General features: G+C 36.2%; 1 protein-coding gene across 1 annotated transcript in view; it reads left to right on the top strand.

Moving 5' to 3' along the window:
- The first annotated feature begins 363 nt into the window (after positions 1-363).
- LOC145768555 (protein MTSS 1-like) overlaps positions 364-22275 on the top strand; it is a 35863-nt gene continuing 13951 nt past the window's right edge. The window contains exons 1-3 of the mRNA XM_082580077.1: positions 364-503; positions 2221-2282; positions 2691-2764. Coding sequence (XP_082436203.1) covers positions 435-503; positions 2221-2282; positions 2691-2764 — 205 coding nt within the window. The 5' untranslated portion in view covers positions 364-434. The remainder of the gene's footprint in view (positions 504-2220; positions 2283-2690; positions 2765-22275) is intronic.

The following is a 22275-nucleotide window of genomic DNA, read 5'->3' as shown; positions in this document are numbered from 1 at the left end:
GTTTAGTTCAAGTGATTCACATTGCATTTTTTGTTTCTAGGTTACCAACTGCAGATTAACTAAATGTTTTAATAGGTAACATCAGTTAAAGTAAAAACAGAGAGTGACTGTTCACCAGGCATTTTATAATAAAAGTAATTTGCGTTCTTCTGGTGACTATTTACTAGGTTACCTCCTGATGTTAAAGATGATAACTAGCTTTTGTATTGTTAACCTGTTTTGTTAACCTGTTGTGTTAACCTGTTTTAGCCACCTTGATAAAGTCAGTCGTGCTGACTGACGAAACGTCGGAAATACAAAAGCTAGTTATCATCTTTAACATCAGGAGGTAACCTAGTAAATAGTCACCAGAAGAACGCAAATTACTTTTATTATCAGTTAAAGTATTGTAATTGGTGGAAATATTTGTGAAAAATTCGAACGCTTTGTGGGTTATGATGGATGTGGAAAGAGAGTGTACCCAGTTAGGAACATTATTTCAGAGCATTGTTACAGACCTAAAGGTATGGTACCTGCTCAAATTTTAGGTTTGATATATTTGTTTTATCAGATTAAACTGCACTGTACGCTTGTACAGTATGTTCGCTATTCATTGAAATTATTACCAAATTATACATGTTTTGCTACATTTCAAGTACTTGTTAGAGTTTGTTGCAATAAAACGTGAATACAATTCAATGTCATTGCTATAATTGCTTTTGTGTGATCAACTGGGTAACAAATGCACATTAATTGACTCAGAATTGAAAGTTTTATGAGGATATTTAAAATTACATCTCATTAACAGACATTATATACCGTATATAATATGAGTAGACTACCCTTTTAATTATGTTTTATCTATTTATATACAGTGCTGTATTCGAGGGTATATGGCGGTATACGCAGTGTACTCCCTGCTTTTTTCGAGCAACCATAGTATACCCTCTGACCTTTCAAAGAGAGTGCCTATGATATCCTTACTGATTCTTGACAACTACTAACTAACTGCTTAACCCTTTATGAACTTAATTCCGTTCTGCGAGTTTTATGGTTGAATGTTTTCCTTTGAACTGCCTCTTATAAACAATTTTGTAACCCTCGTCCAATTTTGATAATTCATGTTATACTAGAATAAAGATTAGTATTTTGCAAGTTGTGTATTATTTACCATTTTGGAAAATCTGACAGTATACCCTGTGCTTTTTTTTACAAATACAGCACTGTTTATATAAATCAAATATAGTTATTATCATACTATCTGAAGCCTTTACAAATTGTTTCACCTAACGGATCATCAGAAGGTCTGAAAAAACATGCAAACAGTAAAGAATCGATAATTCTGAAAAGATATTAAATATTACAACTGTAATTTAATCTGCCAACAAAAATCTCTAAACCTGTACTTCCTGAGAAGATATTAAATATTACAACTGTTATTTAATCTGCAAAAAAAATTAATTCTCCAAAATTAATTCTGCATTCTGCAAAAAAAAAAAATTAAAATTTAATCTGCACTGTTTATATATATATATTTGATCAAAGTTTTTGATTAAATTTATACTTTTATAATGTTAACTATTGTGTGGCTAACTGGTGTAATGTTTCACATTCACATGTGAATGGTATTGGTTTAAGTATAGATGAAATTGTGTGCAGTAGTGTGTTATGTTTTGTGGTATGATAAGTTCTTGTGGTAAGGTACCCATAGTACTTTCATCTATTATTGCTAGTCATTTACATAATAAGTAGGTTATTGCTTAAAGTGTATATTACTATAGTGAAAATCTCAAAATTAGCAGGCTTCTTGCTTAATAAAAGCAGGAAATTTTAATTCCTGTTTTGATATCCGTTAGTTTGGTTTGATAAGCATCAGTCAACATGTTCAAAGCATGCATTTGTTATTTTTTGCAAGCGTGAGTGCTTTTCGTTTTTCTAATTTCCTATTTCATACTTTAAAAAGATCAATGTTTTGATTTGCCTCAATAAAACAAAAGCATATTGTGTAAATTCACTTTCATAGTTGGTAAAGACATCCTTTTCACCACTGTGGGTTACTGTATGGTATAAGGTCAGATTCTTTGATGTGGACTTCTTGGGTTAACATGATCAAGATAATGCACTAGAAATATCTCAATAGCTTATTTTTACTTTTTATTATAAAACATCTCATTGTGACACATGTAGCCCAAATTCAAAGACATATTCATTTTCATTGATATCATGTGTTAACATTTGCAGGCAAGCTCACCAGCATGGGAGGACTTTGTTAGTAAAGGCACAAAACTTAACAGCCTCCTGAGGTAAAATTTCATTTTTGATAAGTTTTCAATTATTTTAAACTTGTTTCTAAAACACTTATGCAATGTGTTGTTTTGTGATCATTTTATAAAATTGTATTATTCTGTCAACAGCTGTGCAACACTGCTGTTGCTACAGAATATAGAATAAGAAAGGATTTAAAATCGATGGTTGAAAGCTTAGACTTTGCGTTTGATTTGAAGTTGAATTATTTATATTTAGTTTGTTTTGTTCATTTCAACAGCAGTTAAAATGCACTTTTAAAAGTGGTTTTCAACGATAAAAAGATAACAGTCAAAAAACAATGATATGCTTTGGCAATGAAGTTTAATACGCGTGTACTCTGGTACTGTGAAAGGCTGTTAGCTCAGGCCACTGGTAAGGTTTCAGCCGTGCACTTGCAATTTCAGGTCTACAACCACCGCTATGTCTGGGTTTGTGGAATCCATCCAGAAGATCGCTGACATTGCAACCAATACAAAAGGTATTATATTTGTCCTCCATCCAGTAAAAGTTGTCTTGTTTATACCCATTTAAAGTTGACAAACAAACACATACCGGGGGTTGATAAGTGCATAGCCAATCTGCCTATATATTTTTATTGCTTTAAATGATATATGTGATTATCGTATCCAGATTATTCGATTATCTTAGGATTTTTACCGGGTAAACTGTTTATATATTTAGCTAGTAAGTAATTAGCTGATTACGTTTTTACATGAAAGTAAAACCTTAACATTTTGTTGTCTGTTTATTTATATAGTGAATTGTATTGACGATGTTATGGTATAGGCTAGTTTCCACAAAAGATTTGAAAAACTTAAAAACTGCCACTAAAAATGCAACTTACATAAAATAATAGATTTTGAGTAAACTAAACTTGTTATTTTTCTTTGAGCATTGTGGGGCTTCAACCCAGTAAACGTTGACACAGCAATGCTGAAGTACCTGTTATCTGATTTGTGTTGTTTTAACAGTTAGCTTGTTCAGAGAGGTATGTGAAGTCCTTCAAGTGATTTCAATGTTAAGTTTATTTTTGCTAGTGATGTTGAACAATCTGTTTAAACATTTCAGAAAACTGTATCTGATTTTCCTTTTGCTACATCGTGTAACCGCATAGTTGCTTATGATTGAAAGTGGTGATTATGTTATAAATCGCATGTCCTCACTTTGTCCATCGCACCTGAAGCCCATAAACTTGTAGTGTATGGATTTATGATCATTTACTAATTGCCATTTTGTGAAAATTTATTGCTTCACAAGACTTTAGCATGTTTTGCCACACTGATACTTTCTATACAGCAATATAAGATCATATCATATATAACATAGCTGAGACAGTGGGTGTTAATTTTGATGATGCTGTGTCGTTTTATTAATATTGTTGTCTTGGTTGATCAGCAGCAAACAAATGTTTTCTGTAGCACTTTTTGTATTGCCACTTATCGGAGGATGCTTACACTTAGGGTACTTTGGTAAGTTAAATGCAATTGGTAGTTTATATCTAAATATGTGGTGAGAATGTTTTGAAACAACCAAATTGCTTATGTTTAATAGTATTTTGTCAAGTGGGTGTGAGCGGGAGTGATTTTCAATGTCGCCTTTTCATGGCTTTCACATTTGTTAGTTTTTGTGGTTTGGGAATTCCTATTGGTTGAAAACTGTGAAATCATCCGTCAAAGCACTTGTGACGTCACAATGAGGCCTTCATCTGTTGTCAATTTTTGAAAATTGCATTCCTCTCTTGGGACTGGGTTGATTAATCATACAGAGCGCTGTTGGACGGCACTTCATTTTGTAAAGTGCCCTTGTCACTCTGTCACAATAATTGTTAGGTGTTCCGTGCGCAGTAAACATTTCAAAGTTTTTGATAGTTGCGCTTATAAATTTCAAGAAAATAAATGACTATTTTTTTTCATTCAATCGCTTTAACCGCTGAAAAAAAAATATAGCCTACAAATTTTGAATTTTATTGAAATATGATGCGAGTTGATATCGAATCAGGAAAAATAACAGCAGTTTGTATTTTTCCTCGGTCCAACTTCATTTAATATGAAGCTTCTGTCTTGCTCGTCCTAGTGTCTTGAGTTCCCCTGAATACTTGAATAGTGTTCAAGATTTTGCGATAGACAAATGCACTTGTAACTGGTGTGGTTCAAATCATGTAATGACTCATACACAAATTCAAACAAACTCCATTTTCACTGAAAAAGTCGGAGTTTTTGTCGTCTTGTGTTTCTCCTTTATGCTTCACGCAGAAACTTTACTTGTTATCTCGCTGTCTTTCGTTTGCTTTAAGCAAATTTGTAAATGGTATTAATATGTCGTTACACTCACGGTACGACAAGGCGATGGGTGGAGAGATCCGGACAGCAAAATCCGTCATTTTTACAATAATTCAGCGTCTGCAGACATTGTAAAATGAAACAAATAGCAGATTTTGTTGTTTGAGAATTAATTTGAGACTGTGTCGTCTTCAGATAAGACATGCTACAATTTGTATCCGTTTTCATATCTGCAATAACTGCTGCTTTAATCTGACATACCCTGAAGTGTGACACTGCGGAAGGTATTGGATTACTGCTTGCAGTTTCAATTGAAATAATCTGAATTCCTTTCAATCTTGATCTACCAACGCAAACTTCCTGTCACATCGAGTCTTTGTCAATTCGTAAATTTGCTTTTCTGTTTCGATTTCAACTCAGAAACCATCAACTAAACCTCCTATCACGGTAGTGCAAAAGAGTAGATGAATTCCACAGCGATTTTGAAGCTGCGACGTTTTTCGAAAATATGCAAGTACAGTATGGCAGTGCATTGGCGCAATGAATCTCCTAACCATGAGAATATCAGTACAGTAGTTTCTACAAGAACTTAATTGCATTTTGCTAACATGACATTTCGGATCATTTTCCAATTACAATTGCAATACAGTCAATGAAACCCAAAGAGGGGAAACATACTCATACAATTAGAGATACAAAAAATTTTTCGGCAGAAACATTCTTATGTGATCTTGAGAATTCGTTTACAAATCACTGTACATTAGATCAATCAACCCATAATCAATTTAATGACTTTATAGATACATATAACGACATCCTTAATAAACATGCACCACCTCGAATCTTGACAAGAAAAGAAAAAAAGCTCAAGGCTAAACCATGGATAACAAAAGTAATCTTAAACTCTATCAAAACCAAAAACAAATTATATTCCCTAAAAATAAAAACACCAACTGATAAATCTGCTCATGATGCCTACAAAAAATATAGAAATTTGCTCACTCATATTAGGGAACGAGCAAAAAAGATGCATTACAACTTTTTAATTTCAGAGAGCAAACACAACACTGGAAAGACATGGGAAACCATAAATGATTAATAATGAAATCTTATCTGAACCAACACAAGTGAGCAACTGTTTCAATGATTATTTCACTGAAATTGGTCCTTCAATAGCATCGAAGATTCCTTTGTCAACCACTGGGTCTCCACTAAATTTTCGAAGTGTTCCATATTCCTTTTGTCTGTCACCCATCACTGAAGAAGAAGTGCTTAAACATCTGCACAATTTGTCGTGCTCTAAAAGTACTGGATTCAATGGAATACCTATGAAATTTATAAAGTTATCCTCATTAGTAATAGCACCCATCCTCACTAATCTATTCAATGAATGTATTAATCAAGGTGAATATCCTGACATCCTAAAAATTGCTCTTGAAAGTGACTCCTATACATAAAAATGGATCTAAAAAAAGCTGCAGCAACTACCGACCAATATCAATCCTGTCACCTTTTACAAAAGTATTTGAAAAATGCCTGTTTGGCCAAATGCACAAATATCTAGCAAAAAAAGACCTTATTACACCTCACCAATTTGGTTTTAGGCCAGAGCATTCCACTTCACTTGCTGTTTCAAACATTTGTGATGACATTTTAGCAAATCTTGATAACAAAAAAACCACCTGTTCGGTATTTCTTGATCTTGCTAAGGCTTTTGATACACTCGACCATACTATTCTCATTAAAAAAATAGAAAAATATGGATTTCGAGGCCATTCCCAACAGTTGTTAAAAAGTTACATCAGCAACCGTCAACAATACACAGTTGTAAATGGTCTTTCGTCCACTTCTAGAAAAGTTACCTGTGGAGTTCCCCAGGGTTCAACATTAGGACCTCTCCTCTTTTTGTTGTATGTAAATGATCTGCCAAACTCAACAAAAACGACTGTTAAATTATTTGCTGACGACACAAATCTAATGATGGCAGACAAATGTGAGAATGACTTACAACAAAATGTGAACACAGAACTCGAAAAGGTTCTCACTTGGATGAAACTTAACAGGTTATCAATAAATTTTACAAAAACAGAATACATGCTTATTACAAACAAAAAACAAATAAGAAATGTTAACATTAAGATTGGGAGTAAACCAATTCAGGAAAAAGATCAAATCAAGTACCTTGGTGTCTATATTGATAATAAGTTAACGTGGAAACACCACATAGAACAAGTCTGTGGGAAAGTTGCAAAGGGTTCTTGGGCACTATTAAAACTGAGAGATTATGTGAATTTAGACACATTGACAACCGTTTATTATACTTTAATTTACTCCCACCTTCAATATTGCATTACTAGCTGGGGTAAAGCTTGCAACAAAGTTCTAGACCCTCTCAGAAAAATGCAAAAAAGAATAATAAGAATAATCACAAAAAGCGATTATAGAGCCCATACCAATCCATTATTTTTTAAAATGAATATCTTAAAGCTGGAAGACTTATGTACACTGGAAGTAAAAAAACACATGTTCAGAGTCTGCATGAACTTGTACCCTTCTGCCTACTGTGCATTGTTCACAAGTTCTTCACTCATCCACAACCATAACACTAGATATCAAGCAAACAATAATTATTTTGTTAAACGCATTAATACAGAATTTGGCAAAAATCCATACAAGTATTTGGACCAGTAGTGTGGTCAGAGGTTCCAAGCAATCTCAAAAAGTTATCTTTTTATGATTTCAAAAAACATAGCAAAGCATCAGCTTTGCAAAGTTATGATACTTGATAAGTGGGTCTTCATTTGGCCTAAGCTCTTACATTCAACAATGTCTATTGTCATGGTGTCCAGTGTCCACTGATTTTCATGATTACTATTTGTTGGAAAATCTCGCATACAATTTTATGAAGCTGACAATTAATTGTAAGCTACTAGTCGAAGTATTAGTCTTGTTTGTGTTTTCTTTTTTGATTGTAACTAATTTGGTTAAATTGTTGATTAGTTTCATAACTCAAATTATTCTTTCCAGGGTGGCAACTGACTAGTTGACCGTATGGTTGTTTCGTTGTCTCCCTATCAATAACAAAACCTAAACATTGTATGTATTATTGTTTTATGTCACTTTTGTGTTTTGTTTTTTGATAAATAAACGATTGATTGATTGCAAACGATCATAATCACGTGTTGGACTGAAATCTTTGCGATACTGTGAACAATTCTTTGCCACTTGATGTCGCAACCCTAAATGTAAAATAAATAAACATACATAAAAGGGACTTAAACAAAACAATAATTGCTATTAATACTATAAAAAGTGCTCAGTGCCAAGCAGAGCAATTTACATTAAAATTAGTTACTAGTTTACAGAAAACCTTAACAGCCTGTTTCACCTCAATAGGATCATGAGAAGGAACTTATTCAAATAGAATCTTATATTTATAAATTATTATGACGAAAAGAGACTTATATTTGTGGTTCGAAGTGTTACCATGTTTTACCATAAGTGTTCTTTGATAACGTTCGGGCTTGTTGGTATCTTATGACAAGCCTGAAAAGGGGGCAAAGTTTTTCTGATCCTTTGTTCAAAGAATTAAATGATTCTTAACAGTTCGTGCTGTTCTCTACCCAGAAAACCACTCGTTTTTACATAAATTCAACGTCTTTAGACGTCAAATCAATATGAACGGGATTCGTTTGGAGAATGGGTCAATGCTTTAAAAGCCCGCGAAATTACGTCACTGACGCGAGATACTTGACACCTCTTACTCCTCCCAATAAACGCGATCTTAATTCAGCATTAGTGTGCTTATTCACGAGAGCCTCGATTGTTGCGTTCCACGTGCAACTTCCAGATTGCATTTCCAACTTCACTGAGTAGTTTCGCTCTCCCTTTCTTTTATTGGCTAAGTGATATCCGAAGATGGTCGTGTTTCGCCATCTTCAAAGCAGTGGGGACATGTAATTAGAAGCATTCAGTGGCTGTTTGTATACTGTATGTAGAATTGTAGATGTTGTCTTGTACTCATAAATTGAAATGACGTGTTTTCTGTTCTATGTCGAGCTGTCTTTTTCGTGTGTCGTGCCTGTTCCAGGCTTGGACGTTGATGTGTAATTTTCTCCGTTTATTTTAATATTTGACTGTTTGTAGCATGAAGGTATCCCTGGTATATCTAATCTTATTTGAAACTGCAAGAAAACTGGAAAAAATGTCTTCAACCATCAGAGACCTTGGCCCCACAGTTTGCCGTGGAGTGGCTCTCGTTTTGTAAACTTGATACTTCGCTAAGCAGCAAGCGAAGGTTCGTGTTGTACGTTTACGTTTGTACGTACGTACGTTTGTAAAGGAGCTTGAACAACAATATTTCACCAGACGACCCCACCTAAAGTCACTTTGTTAAAAATTGAAAACAATCCTGTTTACTTGAGGTACAACTGATGGTTTCCACGAGCAAGCTTTGTAATTGTTGTTTTGCTTGTACAGCATCCGGAAGGACACTGAAATTAAATATTCATATTGAAATCATATCATATTGTTCTTAGTCATCTACCTGTGGTTCAATAACATTCTTGTTGCGAAATATTGGTAGAAGATGCTTTTGAACTCACTAAAGAATCGACGTTTACCGTGGGCGTGGATTAGATAAGCAATGCGGATTATTACTGTATTTGTAATCTTAGTCATTCACTACGCGCTTTTTGAATCGAAGGCTGATGACAAAAGGTTGCTATATTTAAACTTCCGAAAGAGATACCAGGCCGCATTCACACATGTATTGATAACTCACCTGGGAAAAGTTCCAACTAAACGCAGCAAAAATGTAAAGTTTTCTTGGCTGGACTGTTCCATTTTTTAATTTGGAAAAAAGACGGAAAAGTAGTATAATTTGTTTGTTATGATGCATACATTTCTGCAGTTGAACGTTTTCAAACTAAATGAATCAGAGGATTTTTGAAGATCGCCACACAAACAACTTTAAAAATACTTATGACTTCATACCATGTTATAAATATCACGTTGATGTAATTTGTGGTTTCAAAAAAGCATATTTTTTACCTTAGCTCGTTTTTATTTCAATATTTGTGTATGGAACGTATTTTTATGTACCCTACATTGTGACATGACATAGCGTTCGCCATGATTCGCACTGGATTCGCACCATGTATATTATTGTACAACGTACCAGCATTTCAAGATGCCTTTTTCTCATTGTCATATATTAAACTACCGTAGTTACAAAGTAAAGGCATCAACCAAACCATAAGTTACTTTGCTTTCATGGACTAAAAGCTATGTTAATGTACTGCTGTATTCCGGTTAGTTGGGTTATCGTCGTCGTGTGAGCCTCTGGGGCCGAGGGTCTTTCCTTTTACCGCCCCAGATTCACGATGTTCCTGGACTACACTGAAAGGCTGCTAGAGAGCAGCCAGTTTTTTTTTAAATGACGGTTTTTTCTGTCTGGAATATAAATTTATGTTTTACTGTAGTTCAGTCGCAGACAACGGTTGATGAATGCAACTGTTGTTAATATTTGACAGCGATCATGCATGTTTAGGAGAGACTTTGAACGGATTTAATGGCAGTAATGTTAGCACTAAATGCAGATGTCATAAAAAATTCCTTCATTATTCACTTGTTGTTACTAATTTATTGTTCTGCACAAACAACTATTTTGTAAGCTAACAGCTTTTTAAAATGCACCATTAAACTTTGTAATCAGGTTGTCGTTGTGCAACAGTCCTTTAATTTTTGGAAACAAAGACCATCTTACAACCTAAACACAGGTTGGAAAAGCCTTCATGAAGCGTTCTATTCCACGTTTAATCTGTGGCATTCTAAATTTCCCAGTACCAGAGGGTAAAAAATTTGTCTGTTTAAATTCCCGAAAGCGAAACATTGTCAGATCAGTTTTTACCGCAGAACTTTCACTCAATCAAACTCGAGTTATTTACGGCACCTACCAGCTAAACTTAAGCTTGAAATATGGAAAGTCAAGCGTGCAACGTGAAGCTCTAATCACTAATGCTTCACTGCACCCTGTCCTGTACCTCGGTTTGTTTGATTGATTGTTGAAGCATCTCAGGTTGCAGCTTTATCGCATTTCTGGTTGAGCTCATGGCACCTAAGAGTGGATGTTCAAACAGAATGCAGCTTACTTACGCTCACTTTAATTCTCACTTTCTCACCCTTTTAATTTGGCATGCTTCTCATTTATTTATTTTTCTGGTTAACTTGAACATTTTTTCCGAATATCTTTACTTAAATGTTTGATCAGCTACACCGAAAACATTGCTAAGTTTTTAGCTGGGTATTTTTAAATATATTATACAAAAGGTAAAACCTTCTCTTTGTGGCAAACCAAAAGTTTAGGAGTTCATGCCCCAATAAATATCTTTAGATCGTTCTAAGCCAAATAAGCGTGTTAGAATTACAGTCGGAGTCTACTTTTCGCAAAGTAACAATGAATCGATGCAGCATTATCCAAACTCTGGTTGCTTAGATTTTTCTTCGTTTGACACCAATTTCTTTTACAGCAACCTTTTAAATGCATTAAAACTGTAATTAATGTCGTGCAGCTGGTAATGCGCAATAGGCTATTGTGTCCTTCTACAAAGTAATAAACTTTATGGCGTTTGAAAAATACCTGGTATGGAAGAAACGAAGTAGCTTATGAAAAATAAATAAAACCTTTTCAATCCTTCGTACGACGTTCCATTGGGAGCCGGTTCGACACCACTCAAGAGCATGTGGCTGTGTCTAGATTGGCTTCCTTGTCTTTTCGTCCGCTTAATTTAAATCTTCAACAACTGGGCTAAGCCTGGCTACGACAAAAACATTCTTATTTTGGACGCAATGTGACCCATTGAAAATTGAATAAAATTTTAGTAGCTAAAATTACTGTCGCCAATGGGTTTGTGTGCAATGTGTGTTGCTTTCTGCATGTCACAAAGAGGAAAAGTTACATTCAGATGTGGCGACAAATCATGGCGAGATTCTGTCACTATAAATGGCTTTCAAGTTGCCTGAAACCGTAGTTCGAAACTACATATACTTGTTACCACTCGAAATAATGTGACTCAAAATCATGAGCTTGTAACCTTGCTCGTTGCTACGTTTTGTAACTTTTTTTAAGCAAACATCATCGCTGATGGTTTTCATTTCTTCAACGTGTTTCTACGTTGTGTCATTTTGTGCTACTGTTTTAGCGTTTTGATGAAGTCAGTCGTAAAGGTGAACGAAACGTTGGAAATACAGCTGATTGTCGATTTCAACACCTTGAGATGGCTCACTAGCCTACAATTCCAGGAAGACCGCAGTAGACAATTAGCGAACTGTTCCCTGCACTGCTGTGTTCTTTTGCTTCGCTTACCGATCTACGAAAGTTTATGTCGTATTATCGTCACGCGACGTCAAAGCGGCGGTGACTGGACACTATTTCCTGGATGGGTGTTTTGCATTAAGTTAGTCGAACTGTCTAGAAAGATATTACAGCCACGAGTGACGAGCGCCATCCCATATGTTGACTGTTGAGACAGGAAGTCTTGCTAATATTTTGTACGCTGCCTGCTGCTTTATGCCAGGGTAACTTATATGACCAGACCTGTATCACGTTTTTTGCCAAGCATCGTTTTCTTGAAGTCTATGAACCTTAGACTTGCCATCCTGTAAATATTTCCTCTACTCACCGTCATATTCATTGTCTAGATTTTCCAAAATACTGAGTACGAATCAAACCAAAGGTTAGATCTTTGTTGTTGGATCTTTCGTTTATATTAAAGATAAGCACGATTTGATTTAAAAGCTGCTATTTTGCGTTGATTTTAAATGCGTCATATTTACGTATAAACGCCTAAAATTGCTGTATTTCTGAAGCTTGTAAGCTGCGAGTATTGGATACCACTGCATTGTATAACAAACATTATTCATTGCCACAATGGTTTACATTTGAATTGGCTGACCGATTCTCAAGTGAGCGGCACAGTGTAACATATCTTTTGAATGAGTTTGTTTTCATGTTTAGAGACATTTCATGTTCCAAATATTGACAAAAGCTTCTCTCAGCGATTTGTAGTGTCGTCCTATAAAGATATGGTGACCAATGAAATTGGTGACCCGCGAGCTTTGTCTTATGTATTCTATTGTGTAGTGGTATCCCCATTGTGGGATCGCTTGAGTCACGGTAAATTGCAGTCGGGCGTTTTTTTCGCTGCGTTGTATGGCTAAATATGCTGAATGCTTTGCTGCATTTTTCTGTTGACAGTTTTGACCTCACATAATTTTAAAATATAATTTTCAATTTTTAGAGAGCAATATGATATGATAGTAATATACAGAAAACCAACAACGATAAAATAAAAGCTCAGTTGTGTATTTTCACAGTGGTAAACCTTGTATCTCCTGACCAACTCTTGAGGTTCACAGATTTTTTTTTCAGTTGCAGCGCTGTTGAGTGAGTAAAAGCGACTTTGTGGTATGTAGTTATCTTGGCATTGATGTCTTAAACCGACCGTAGCGAAACAGAGAAGGTCGAAGTTCATGGGAAATCAATTGACAATCTCCAGGAATGTATCGTTGAAGATTGCATTACTGGAATGCTCAGGCGGCTTCGTATTATGAGAAAGTGTAATTTTGACCGTGAAGCAACGTTGCTAGATGCTCATCCAATGCAAACTCATCAAGCCAATCAGTTCATTTTTACATCGACTCAACGTAAAAAGAACTGATTTTGCTCTCTGGGAAGGACGTGTACTCTGATAAATGACAGAATTCAAGTTCTAATACGACTTTGATGTCATGTGATAAAATTTCGTTTGTTTTGAATCCAGTTAAATTCATCACTCTGTCTTCTGCAATTTCTTTCAGCAAACGACTGTTGCTTTTGTCGACTGTTGCTATAATCTCATAAACACTGATTGTAGCAAATATTTTCCAATAAATTTAAATTGATTTTATGATTAACTTGAAATTTAAAACCACCTGACACTTCAGTCAATATGCAAGGTGTTGAAAACAGCGCCGTCACGTAATCGGCTGAAAGTCCAACTTGGTGCCCTTCCGAAATAGGTTTTGAAATATTACGATGGCATTTTGTTGCAAACAACTGCTTTGGCGAGCCTCGAAGTATCTCCAGCAATGGCCACCTTTTCCGATTCATTTTGCATGTACACAAAATGACCAAAAGTACCAAAATGTACCAAGAGTACCACAAACACCAAATGTACACAAAAGGACATTTTTCAAAAGATTTTTTCAAATATTTTACTTTCATATTAATTTTTCATTTAGCATGCTTATATAGTGTACTTTCTGTTTACTGGAACAGAAATATCTGTGAGGCCAGCTTCTTGTCATTGCATTGGATGCCGTGGTTTTTCTTAACATTTCCACTGAAGTTTGAGTAGTACGCAATTGGTTACCTCTGTTAGTGTGGGAATTGGCAGGTTTTCATTGGTGCTTGTGTGTTTAATGTTCCTTGTATTTTTAACTGATTTCTTTCGCGTATTAATCATCTTGGATACAGCGCCATCTTGAATTGTATTATTTGAAGCGTTTGATTGATCAAATTCTATCCTCCAGCTTACAGCAACCTACAGTTTACAAAGTCGCGCGCGAAAACTTTGACAAAGTTATTTTTTACCAAACTCTAGTTCAGTTTTGCAAACAGAGAAATGCAGGCTGTTAGTTTGCAAGTTAATTTTTCTGACGCAATGTGCCGTAACTGTTGACGCGGCACTTAAGGCAAGAGCATACTGTGTATATTGTCGGGTGCTATTTATACTTGAAGTCGCTTCGTGAGTGCACTTCGTAAAAGAAAATCGATTGATTGGAAATAGCAATAATGTGCATAATTTTGCTTTCTGCAAACATCACCGTGAACTGGTAATGACGATTTTTTCTGTCATTCATTTCTGCTTGAGAGTGAAAGTGACACTCCAGTTGACGTCATTAGAAAAGGCCGTCACTTCTCAATTTGATTTTCCGTGCAAGTTTAAAGTCGTAACATTATTGTGGAAAATATCTCTCCACTGGTTCCAGATGCAGAATTATCCTCTTTCTTATGCAATTGTGACATCAATTTATTGCGTTATTTTTGTGGGTGAAGTTGGATTCAGCTTGCACATCCGTCGTTTTTACGTCTGTAGACGTTAAATCATTTGAATAAAAAAAAGGACAGATTTGACAGCTAGGATTGGACAAAGTTTTATTTTATAACGAAAACAAGAGTAACCTTAATCAAAATGGCAGGGTCAATCAGTCGCATTATAACTAATCCGATGAGTCAGTGTTGCCATTATTGTTGCCTGACAATGTCAGGTCAAGCTGAAAATGAGGACAAAAGACTTCATTGTATTCTTGTGCCTTTTCATTTACCAACCGACCAAAACGATTCAATGACTTTGGAAAGAATTGACCCAAATAAATGAACTTTGTTGGAGTTTGTGAAGTGAAGTAATTTGATTTTACTTTTTATCTGTCTTTTTTTAATGTTTTTATATTTTTTGTCTTATTCCGTGTTGTTTTTCTTGCTGTGAAGCACTTCAGAGCTATAAAGTGAAATTATGTATAATAATAATGTACAATATCATTGTTTATTCGACAAGATCTGCCAATTTGAGATGGATCTTGTTGTAGAATATATTTGAGAATACCACCAAACAACCAATCTTTTCGTGAATATGGAATAGTGTATTTTACATTGTCTTTGATGATTTGTTGCCACAAGTGAAGGTTACAGTCCTGCCCCTTCAGCAACCTTTCTGTATTTGTTTACTGGGTTGTGGGCAGCTTAACGAAAAAATAATCTGTTTACTCAGGCCATTGCTTGAAGCCACAAAGAAGTCTTTAAACAACGCAAATGATTCCTTGTGGTCCTATTTCAAAGATTGCAAATAAACTGTTTCTGCCACTGAAATTTTCTACACTGTGTGTTTACTGTTGGCGATCCATATGAACATATCATCATCCCACTCGAAAGACAGGAGGAACATTCTCAAGTGAGGCACATCACCATCTGCTGGTGCTTATTCTGCCCGGAGTTGTCATTTACTTTTGCCCGCCGCTTGTTCGTCAGCTGGTAAAGCATTTAGACATGGTTCCAGTTTGATCATGGTGAATTTTTTTTCAAGCGAAATCCGTATAAAGCCATGCCAACACAATATATGGATTATCCACAGTATATTTTTGTCTTATTGTCTTATTTATTTTAGCATTTGGGTGTGTCATTTTTGAACCAAAAAAACGCTATTGTATTGAAATAAACGCCACTTTATTGTGTTGACAAGGACATGCCTTATTACCATAGACGTGAGATCAGTTGGCCTCTTTTCTCTTTTAATCAATCGATGGCCTTTCTGTTTGCTGTTATACTTTATTGTAAGTAATAATGGGATTTGATTTTCTTTATGTTGTTCTCTTGGGACAAATAGCGATTTTCCCAGCTGGCAAATCAAGTTCTTTATCTCTTGATAAAAGTCAGCCACTTTCAATCTCTTGTGGTGGCTTAGCCTCCTGCAGTCTCCAGAAAAACTCAAGTTTTTTGTCGTATCGCCTTGTGGTTAAAGATTTAAACTGGCCGGGATGACAGGGAGATCAATTGTCGTGTCCACCTTCAGGCATGCGGCCCGCATGCCCATAAGTGTCCTGCCAAAGACGCAGCCGCATGCTCTTGAGTGGTGTCGAACCAGCGCTCTTTGTGGCGTGAGACTAGGTTGAAGCTCACGAAGAACCACGTTCAATACAAACGATTGGCTCCACTATCGCACTGCACCACACGTTGTTTTTGTGGCTAATTGGCCTTGATCAGTTGATTAGGATAGCACAATAAACCCCCACGCGTTTCATACCAGTTGATTTGTCGTTTTTGCTCCGTTTCAGCGTTTCCAGACGTGGAAACAGCATAGCAATGACGGCTTTTTTTGCTTGTCGTTGCTTTAACACCGTGTCATGTGTTCTCTTTCGATTTGGTGTAGATTGAACATCACGAATTACCAAAGAAAAGCGAAAGAATGCCTTTTTTGTGTATGAGATACAGTTAAGGTGTAAGTTAAAACACATCCCTAAAAATTCAAGATGTGATTTGTTTTTGCACAATGTCTAAAATCGTATATATTAGTGAGTGTCTGCCACTGTTTTTGGTGAAATCTGAAACCTCATTTTGTACATTTGTCGTTACAAGTTGCCATCATGTGCATTAGAGAGTGTCAGTTACATTTGTATCTTTCGTGAATAGATCTTTATGTGAAATTGTATATCGTGGGCTTTGTTCATTTACAGACATAACAGCGCATTGTGTATCGCGAATATGACGACCACCTGGTCTCACATTTTCAACGATTGTAAAACTATCATTTCAACGTTGCTGGTACGTGGCCAGACCCAGACAGCAAAATCAGTCATGTTTACGTCGTTGAATCAATGTAAAAATGACGGATTTTTCTGTCTGTGGACGTACATTATGACTTCTGTTTTGTTGCGACAAATTGAATTTAGAAGTTGTTGTTTACCTGAAATTTTGAATTGTTGCGGAAAATTGGCGACATGTAATGTAACCTACAAAACCGCACGCTTTACGAACCAGTGAAACATAACTGCACCAAGACATCACAAACAAAGATATCGCTTTGAAAGCTTTTTTATCGACCTTGACAAAGAAGCAGTTTATTTATGACAAATCATAATGAAAGCAGCCAATTTTAGCAGCGGAAAAGGCTTTCTAGACCTACCTGATTTTATGGCTCCCACAACTCTGCGTGCTCCGAAGTGACATGCATGACTGCATGCACTTGTGCGTAACAATGCTGCAATTCTCTTTGGCATTTGGTTGGCTTTTGCATTAGCCAGCTGAGAGCAGAGGCTTGCTTTTGTTTGTCTTTCGTCTGTCAAAGAACCTTTATAATTATTAACATCCAGTTGGTTATGCATTAAAATATAAAGTTACAAAGAACCCAGACAGACGTCTGCAGACGTTGAATCAATGTAAAAATAATGCATTTTGCCGTCCGAGAATAGTCTTGCCACTTGGCTGGTTGTTTTATAATAGGCTGAAAAAACAGTTTATTGCTGGAAACATCTCTTTGTCCAAACAGGATGGCTATTCATGTAATAATGTCAACAACAAATGTTACCAATTTGCAAACAATTAATTATAAAAATTCAAAGAAAATGAAGGGGTGTACCCAGGGTGTACCAGCAAACATCTATGGGCTTGAGAGGTTAACTGTTATTTTTTATTCACTAATTAATTATAACATTGCAATTGTTTACCGAACGACGCAAAGGAACAGGTTGCCGAGTGCTTATATAATTAATGATGTTATTTCTGTTCCGTACTCCATTGACCCTTTTTTTCAATCTAAACCATCTTAAGTTTCGCTGATTTGATATTTACCGGCAGTAAATCAACTCAATATCTTCAAACAGCCGTGTTGAAGTGTTTTGCTTTAACTGCTGACTTGCAGTGTTGCCACAGTATCTTGCATAATTTATTAGACAGCTTCAACGGAAGATGGCTCAGTGATGTTTTCAGCATTTTTTACAGTCACCATCTGTCCGTGCATCTGTCTTGTACATATTTGATAATTTGACTTTTTTCATCGTTTCAATGTCTGTCTACGTTGAATTGCAAACCGCTGGTCTGCATACTCAACTGATGATTAGAAGGTTGCAAGTTCGATTCCAGCCCATGGTACGACGACCTTGAAAGGTCTTTAGACAAAAATTTATCATGAGAAGAAAACACGAAGATTGGTGTTACAAGCTGATAGCCATAAGCTGTTACTCCTTGAAAGTATCTGAAAACTTCCAACTCCATAAAGCTTTAATAAATTAGGTTTGTTTGTCGTACTGAGGTCTTTTTCATACAGGCTGCTACGCTACGTCTGGGCGCTTAACATGTCGAGTGCCGCTATAAGCGCTATGGTTTTAAGAATGCAATAACGCCACAACAATTCTACTTTCTGTCCAAATGTACCATCTTTTCACGGTCAAAGTGTTCTTGTAAATGTTGCACCCTTCCTGCTCACCAAACAAATGGTCTTTGGCAAAGGTGACCTTGCACTGACTCTTCCGAAGTTTAGCCTGCAGTTTACGGAGTTTGGGTGATTGTTTTGCATTATCTAACGTCAGATCACCGTCACCGTTTGAGTGTTTTAATGTAAAACCCTGGGAAGGATTAATTTCAAAAGCAAATTTCCTAAATTTTTCTTCCTGTCGCAATTTTGGTTCCAAAATAAACATTAAGACCTATACACAGCCTTTTTTGCATTGCTTCAACGCCTGTAAACGTTGATGCAATGCAAAAAGGACCAAGTTGTTGGTTAGAAAAAGCACTTTCAGGCAACTTCATTATTCGGTCTGGTGAGCGTTGGAAGCAATTTAATCATCAATTCTAATTATCGTGCATAATCTTTTAAGGCGAGTGGCTGCACAAAACAAACTGCTCACCCTCTGAGTTGTGCTGGTGTCGCGTAGACGCATTCTCGGCTTGTTCTTAAACGCTGAAGATAGCACCAGGTCCTCCACCACATCACATCTGGATCTGGATATAACTTCCCATCTCAAGAGGCAAAATAGCGTTGAAGAATACTTTTTGGTGCCATTTGTTGTTGTTTGCAAAATGATTTTGCATCTGGCTTGTTTCAGCTTTTTTTTTTCTGTGACTGTTTAGTTTTGGATTTCAATATTTAAGTTTAGAGTATTTTTCTACTAGTTTCACCGATTTCATTGCTATCTCAACGAGAAAAAACGTCAGCAGACATTGAATCATTGAAGCCAGGACTGATTTGCTGGCTGGAATTCTGATACTTCGCTTCATTTAAATTAAAAACATTTGCGAACTTTGTGCTAATCCAGGCTTGATTATCTTTTTCAATGTAACAATTATAATAGTGCATTTTGTGGATAAGCCTGATGCTGTTCAGCCTGCAAAATCCATCTGTTCTGCATTGATATAATGCCAGAAGACGTTTTTTTTTTTTTTATCAAATGCACCAGCCAGGACCAGTGGGTGGTATTTTTCTGATTGATCCCTCGACTTTCTCGCTACTTTGAATCAAGTTAGAAAACCAGACAGGAAAAAGATTCTTGAAACCAATCATTATATTTTGAGGTTGGTTTAAAAGAATGTCCTAGAGCCGGAATCTCATCGCTTTGAAAACTGGTTTAAGTTTTAATCTCACTATTGAATTGACAAGATCAATCACCAAATTAGTTGTGCACTGAGCCTTTCTATCGTATTGTGAGCTTGTTTGCATCGCAAATAAACGTACAAAAGTCTATGCTGGAGCTCCTTTCCGTGGAAATTTGCTGTTGAAGATTGCGAGCTGCACTTTTGTGAAAATTCAAGACACATTGATCGAACAGTAATGAACACCACAGAATATGTAAAAAAAGGAATTTTTTATGGAATGGGGCTGTGAAGCACTGTGGGACAAAAAACACGCTGGTGACAGTTTCAAACTTACGCCAAGTTCATCAGGACCGAATAACCGTAGATGTTAGCAGGGTACATAATTTCAACTAATAAGTGTTGTTGTTTTAAATTGTTTTAACATTGACGGCGAACTGGGATGCGGTTGTCACTCGCACAATTGTGACGTGGCAATCTTAATATACAAGTTAGATTGACCCGTAATAAGTGCACCGCCGTGTGAAATCTAAATGCGACTGTTCGCAAGGCAGCTAAACTAACCAATGTATCAGCATGTCCGCCGCTATGTTGACGAAGATTGGCCAATTAACCACAACTCAGTTAATAAAATCCGTCCTTTTTACATTCAACGTTTGTAAACGTTGAATCAATATATAAAAGATGGTTTTTGCCAGCTACAAAGTAATGATTTTATTAGCTCTAGTTTATGTTACTCGGCAGTCGAGTGTAGCGAAAATTTACAGCGATGAACACAAGTTACGCCCATGAGCTGGGCTCACCAGTATCTCACCATTAATTCATGCCACAGACGCTCGACCGCACCGCTACTCGTCAAGTGAATTTTAACCGTTGTAGAAACCTAACGCTAAGGCTACACCGGTGCGGTTAACGAATCCCAATGCTCGATGCTCCATAGCGAGAACTAACCCTTGTACTTACGCCGAGTAGATCACTTCTACTTAGCTCCAGTTTGGTCGTAATCATTTTGTGAATCGACAATTTTCACATCAAAAACCTACTTGCAAAGTGAATCTAATTTTTCCGGATAGTTAGACAAATCAATGCAGATATTGAATCTATGTAAAAAATACGAGTTCTGAACAATCATTGTTTGTTTCTCGTAATTTGTTGTTGTCCTTTCGATTTTTGACGCCATCATTTTTGTTTATTGTAAGTTTAGAACTTTGAGAGTTAAACGTAACAGCTAGGCAAGAACTCATCTCTGTTACAAAAGATCTTGTGAAATTTTATGTTGATTTTTTGTCGTACAACATCAAAGTGATGTACAGTGTATTGCAGTTTTTTGTTTATTCTACAAAACATAACAATTATTTTACTTTCTGGCAACTTCTTCTAGAGCACTTTGCACCGCCTTACGTCGCTTCTACTTTTATGCACGTTGGAACCATGTAAAAAGCAATTTTTGTTTTGTTGGTTAGTCACTAATGGGTTTCAGTAACAGCTCATTTATTTCGATGATGCAGTGCTTAGCACTGAGTGACAGAAGTCTGAGGGACTCTTGGTGGTCCTAACAATCTATTCAGCGTATCGGCTTAATTCAACTAATGACCGAAATGCTTTCTGAAATGTCCAATGAGTAATTGCAGCTATTGGTTAGCAAAAACCGGTGATCTGCAGACTTTGAATCATTGTTGGGATGCTTTTGTCAGATGGAGCATCGGATCTTAGTCCGACATTAAACACTTCCTCTATAGTTGGCTTTCTTATAAACGGAACGGTCGGGTCACAGTTGTAACCTTTGTTCACGAAATTAAATAAAGAAGAGTGGCATTACTTGCAGTTGTGATGTTTTCACTCTGGTGTTGCCGCCGGGTAGAAAGCCAACCTTTTTTGCATTGATTCAGTGTCTGCATGCGTTGAATCAATGTAAAACAGGACTAATTTGCTAAATTGGTATTTTGCGTGTTGCACCATCAGTCGCGTTTTTTCTTTGTGAAATCAGACATTTTAACTTTGCTTGAAAATGATTTTCTTGCAATTAAAACTTTACATTTCAAAACTTGTTTGTTTTTAAAAATGCATTTTGTGCGTAAGGGGAGCGCTTTTTTTATTAACCAAACAAAACAAACACAAAGAAACTTAAAAAGTTGTTGCTGAAATAAATGAAAAAACGGAATGTCTTTGCAGCGAAAAGTGTTTGCTTTGAGATAATATGTCAGGAGACCGTCCAGACAGAAAATCAAACGTTTTTTTACATTGATTCAACGTCTGCGGACGTTGAATCAATGTGAAAAATGATTGATTTGTTGTCTGCGGAATTACTTATCGTCTTATCACAAGCACAACGTCGTTTCTTTGATTTTCGACATCGATTTGATGCAAAAGCCGTGGTCTGTTATCTTAAGATTGAAACTAGTTTTGTAATTCTGCCTCGTGTCAGAGTCAACTCATCGGGTCATTTAGTTTTGGTGTTCAATTCCACACACTTGTCACCACAGCAGGTTAAGCAGTTGTGATGGTAAACTGTCTTTGCTTGCTCACTTTGACCTTTTCTTTGCATGAAAATTCCACCGTAAAAAATGACTCCCATAAAAAAACAACCGC

This window comes from Aplidium turbinatum, chromosome 4 (assembly GCF_918807975.1).
Source record: "Aplidium turbinatum chromosome 4, kaAplTurb1.1, whole genome shotgun sequence".
In the NCBI taxonomy this organism is placed as follows: domain Eukaryota; kingdom Metazoa; phylum Chordata; class Ascidiacea; order Aplousobranchia; family Polyclinidae; genus Aplidium; species Aplidium turbinatum.
Note: the sequence above shows the minus strand (reverse complement) of the source record. Positions and strands in the feature narration are given on the sequence as shown.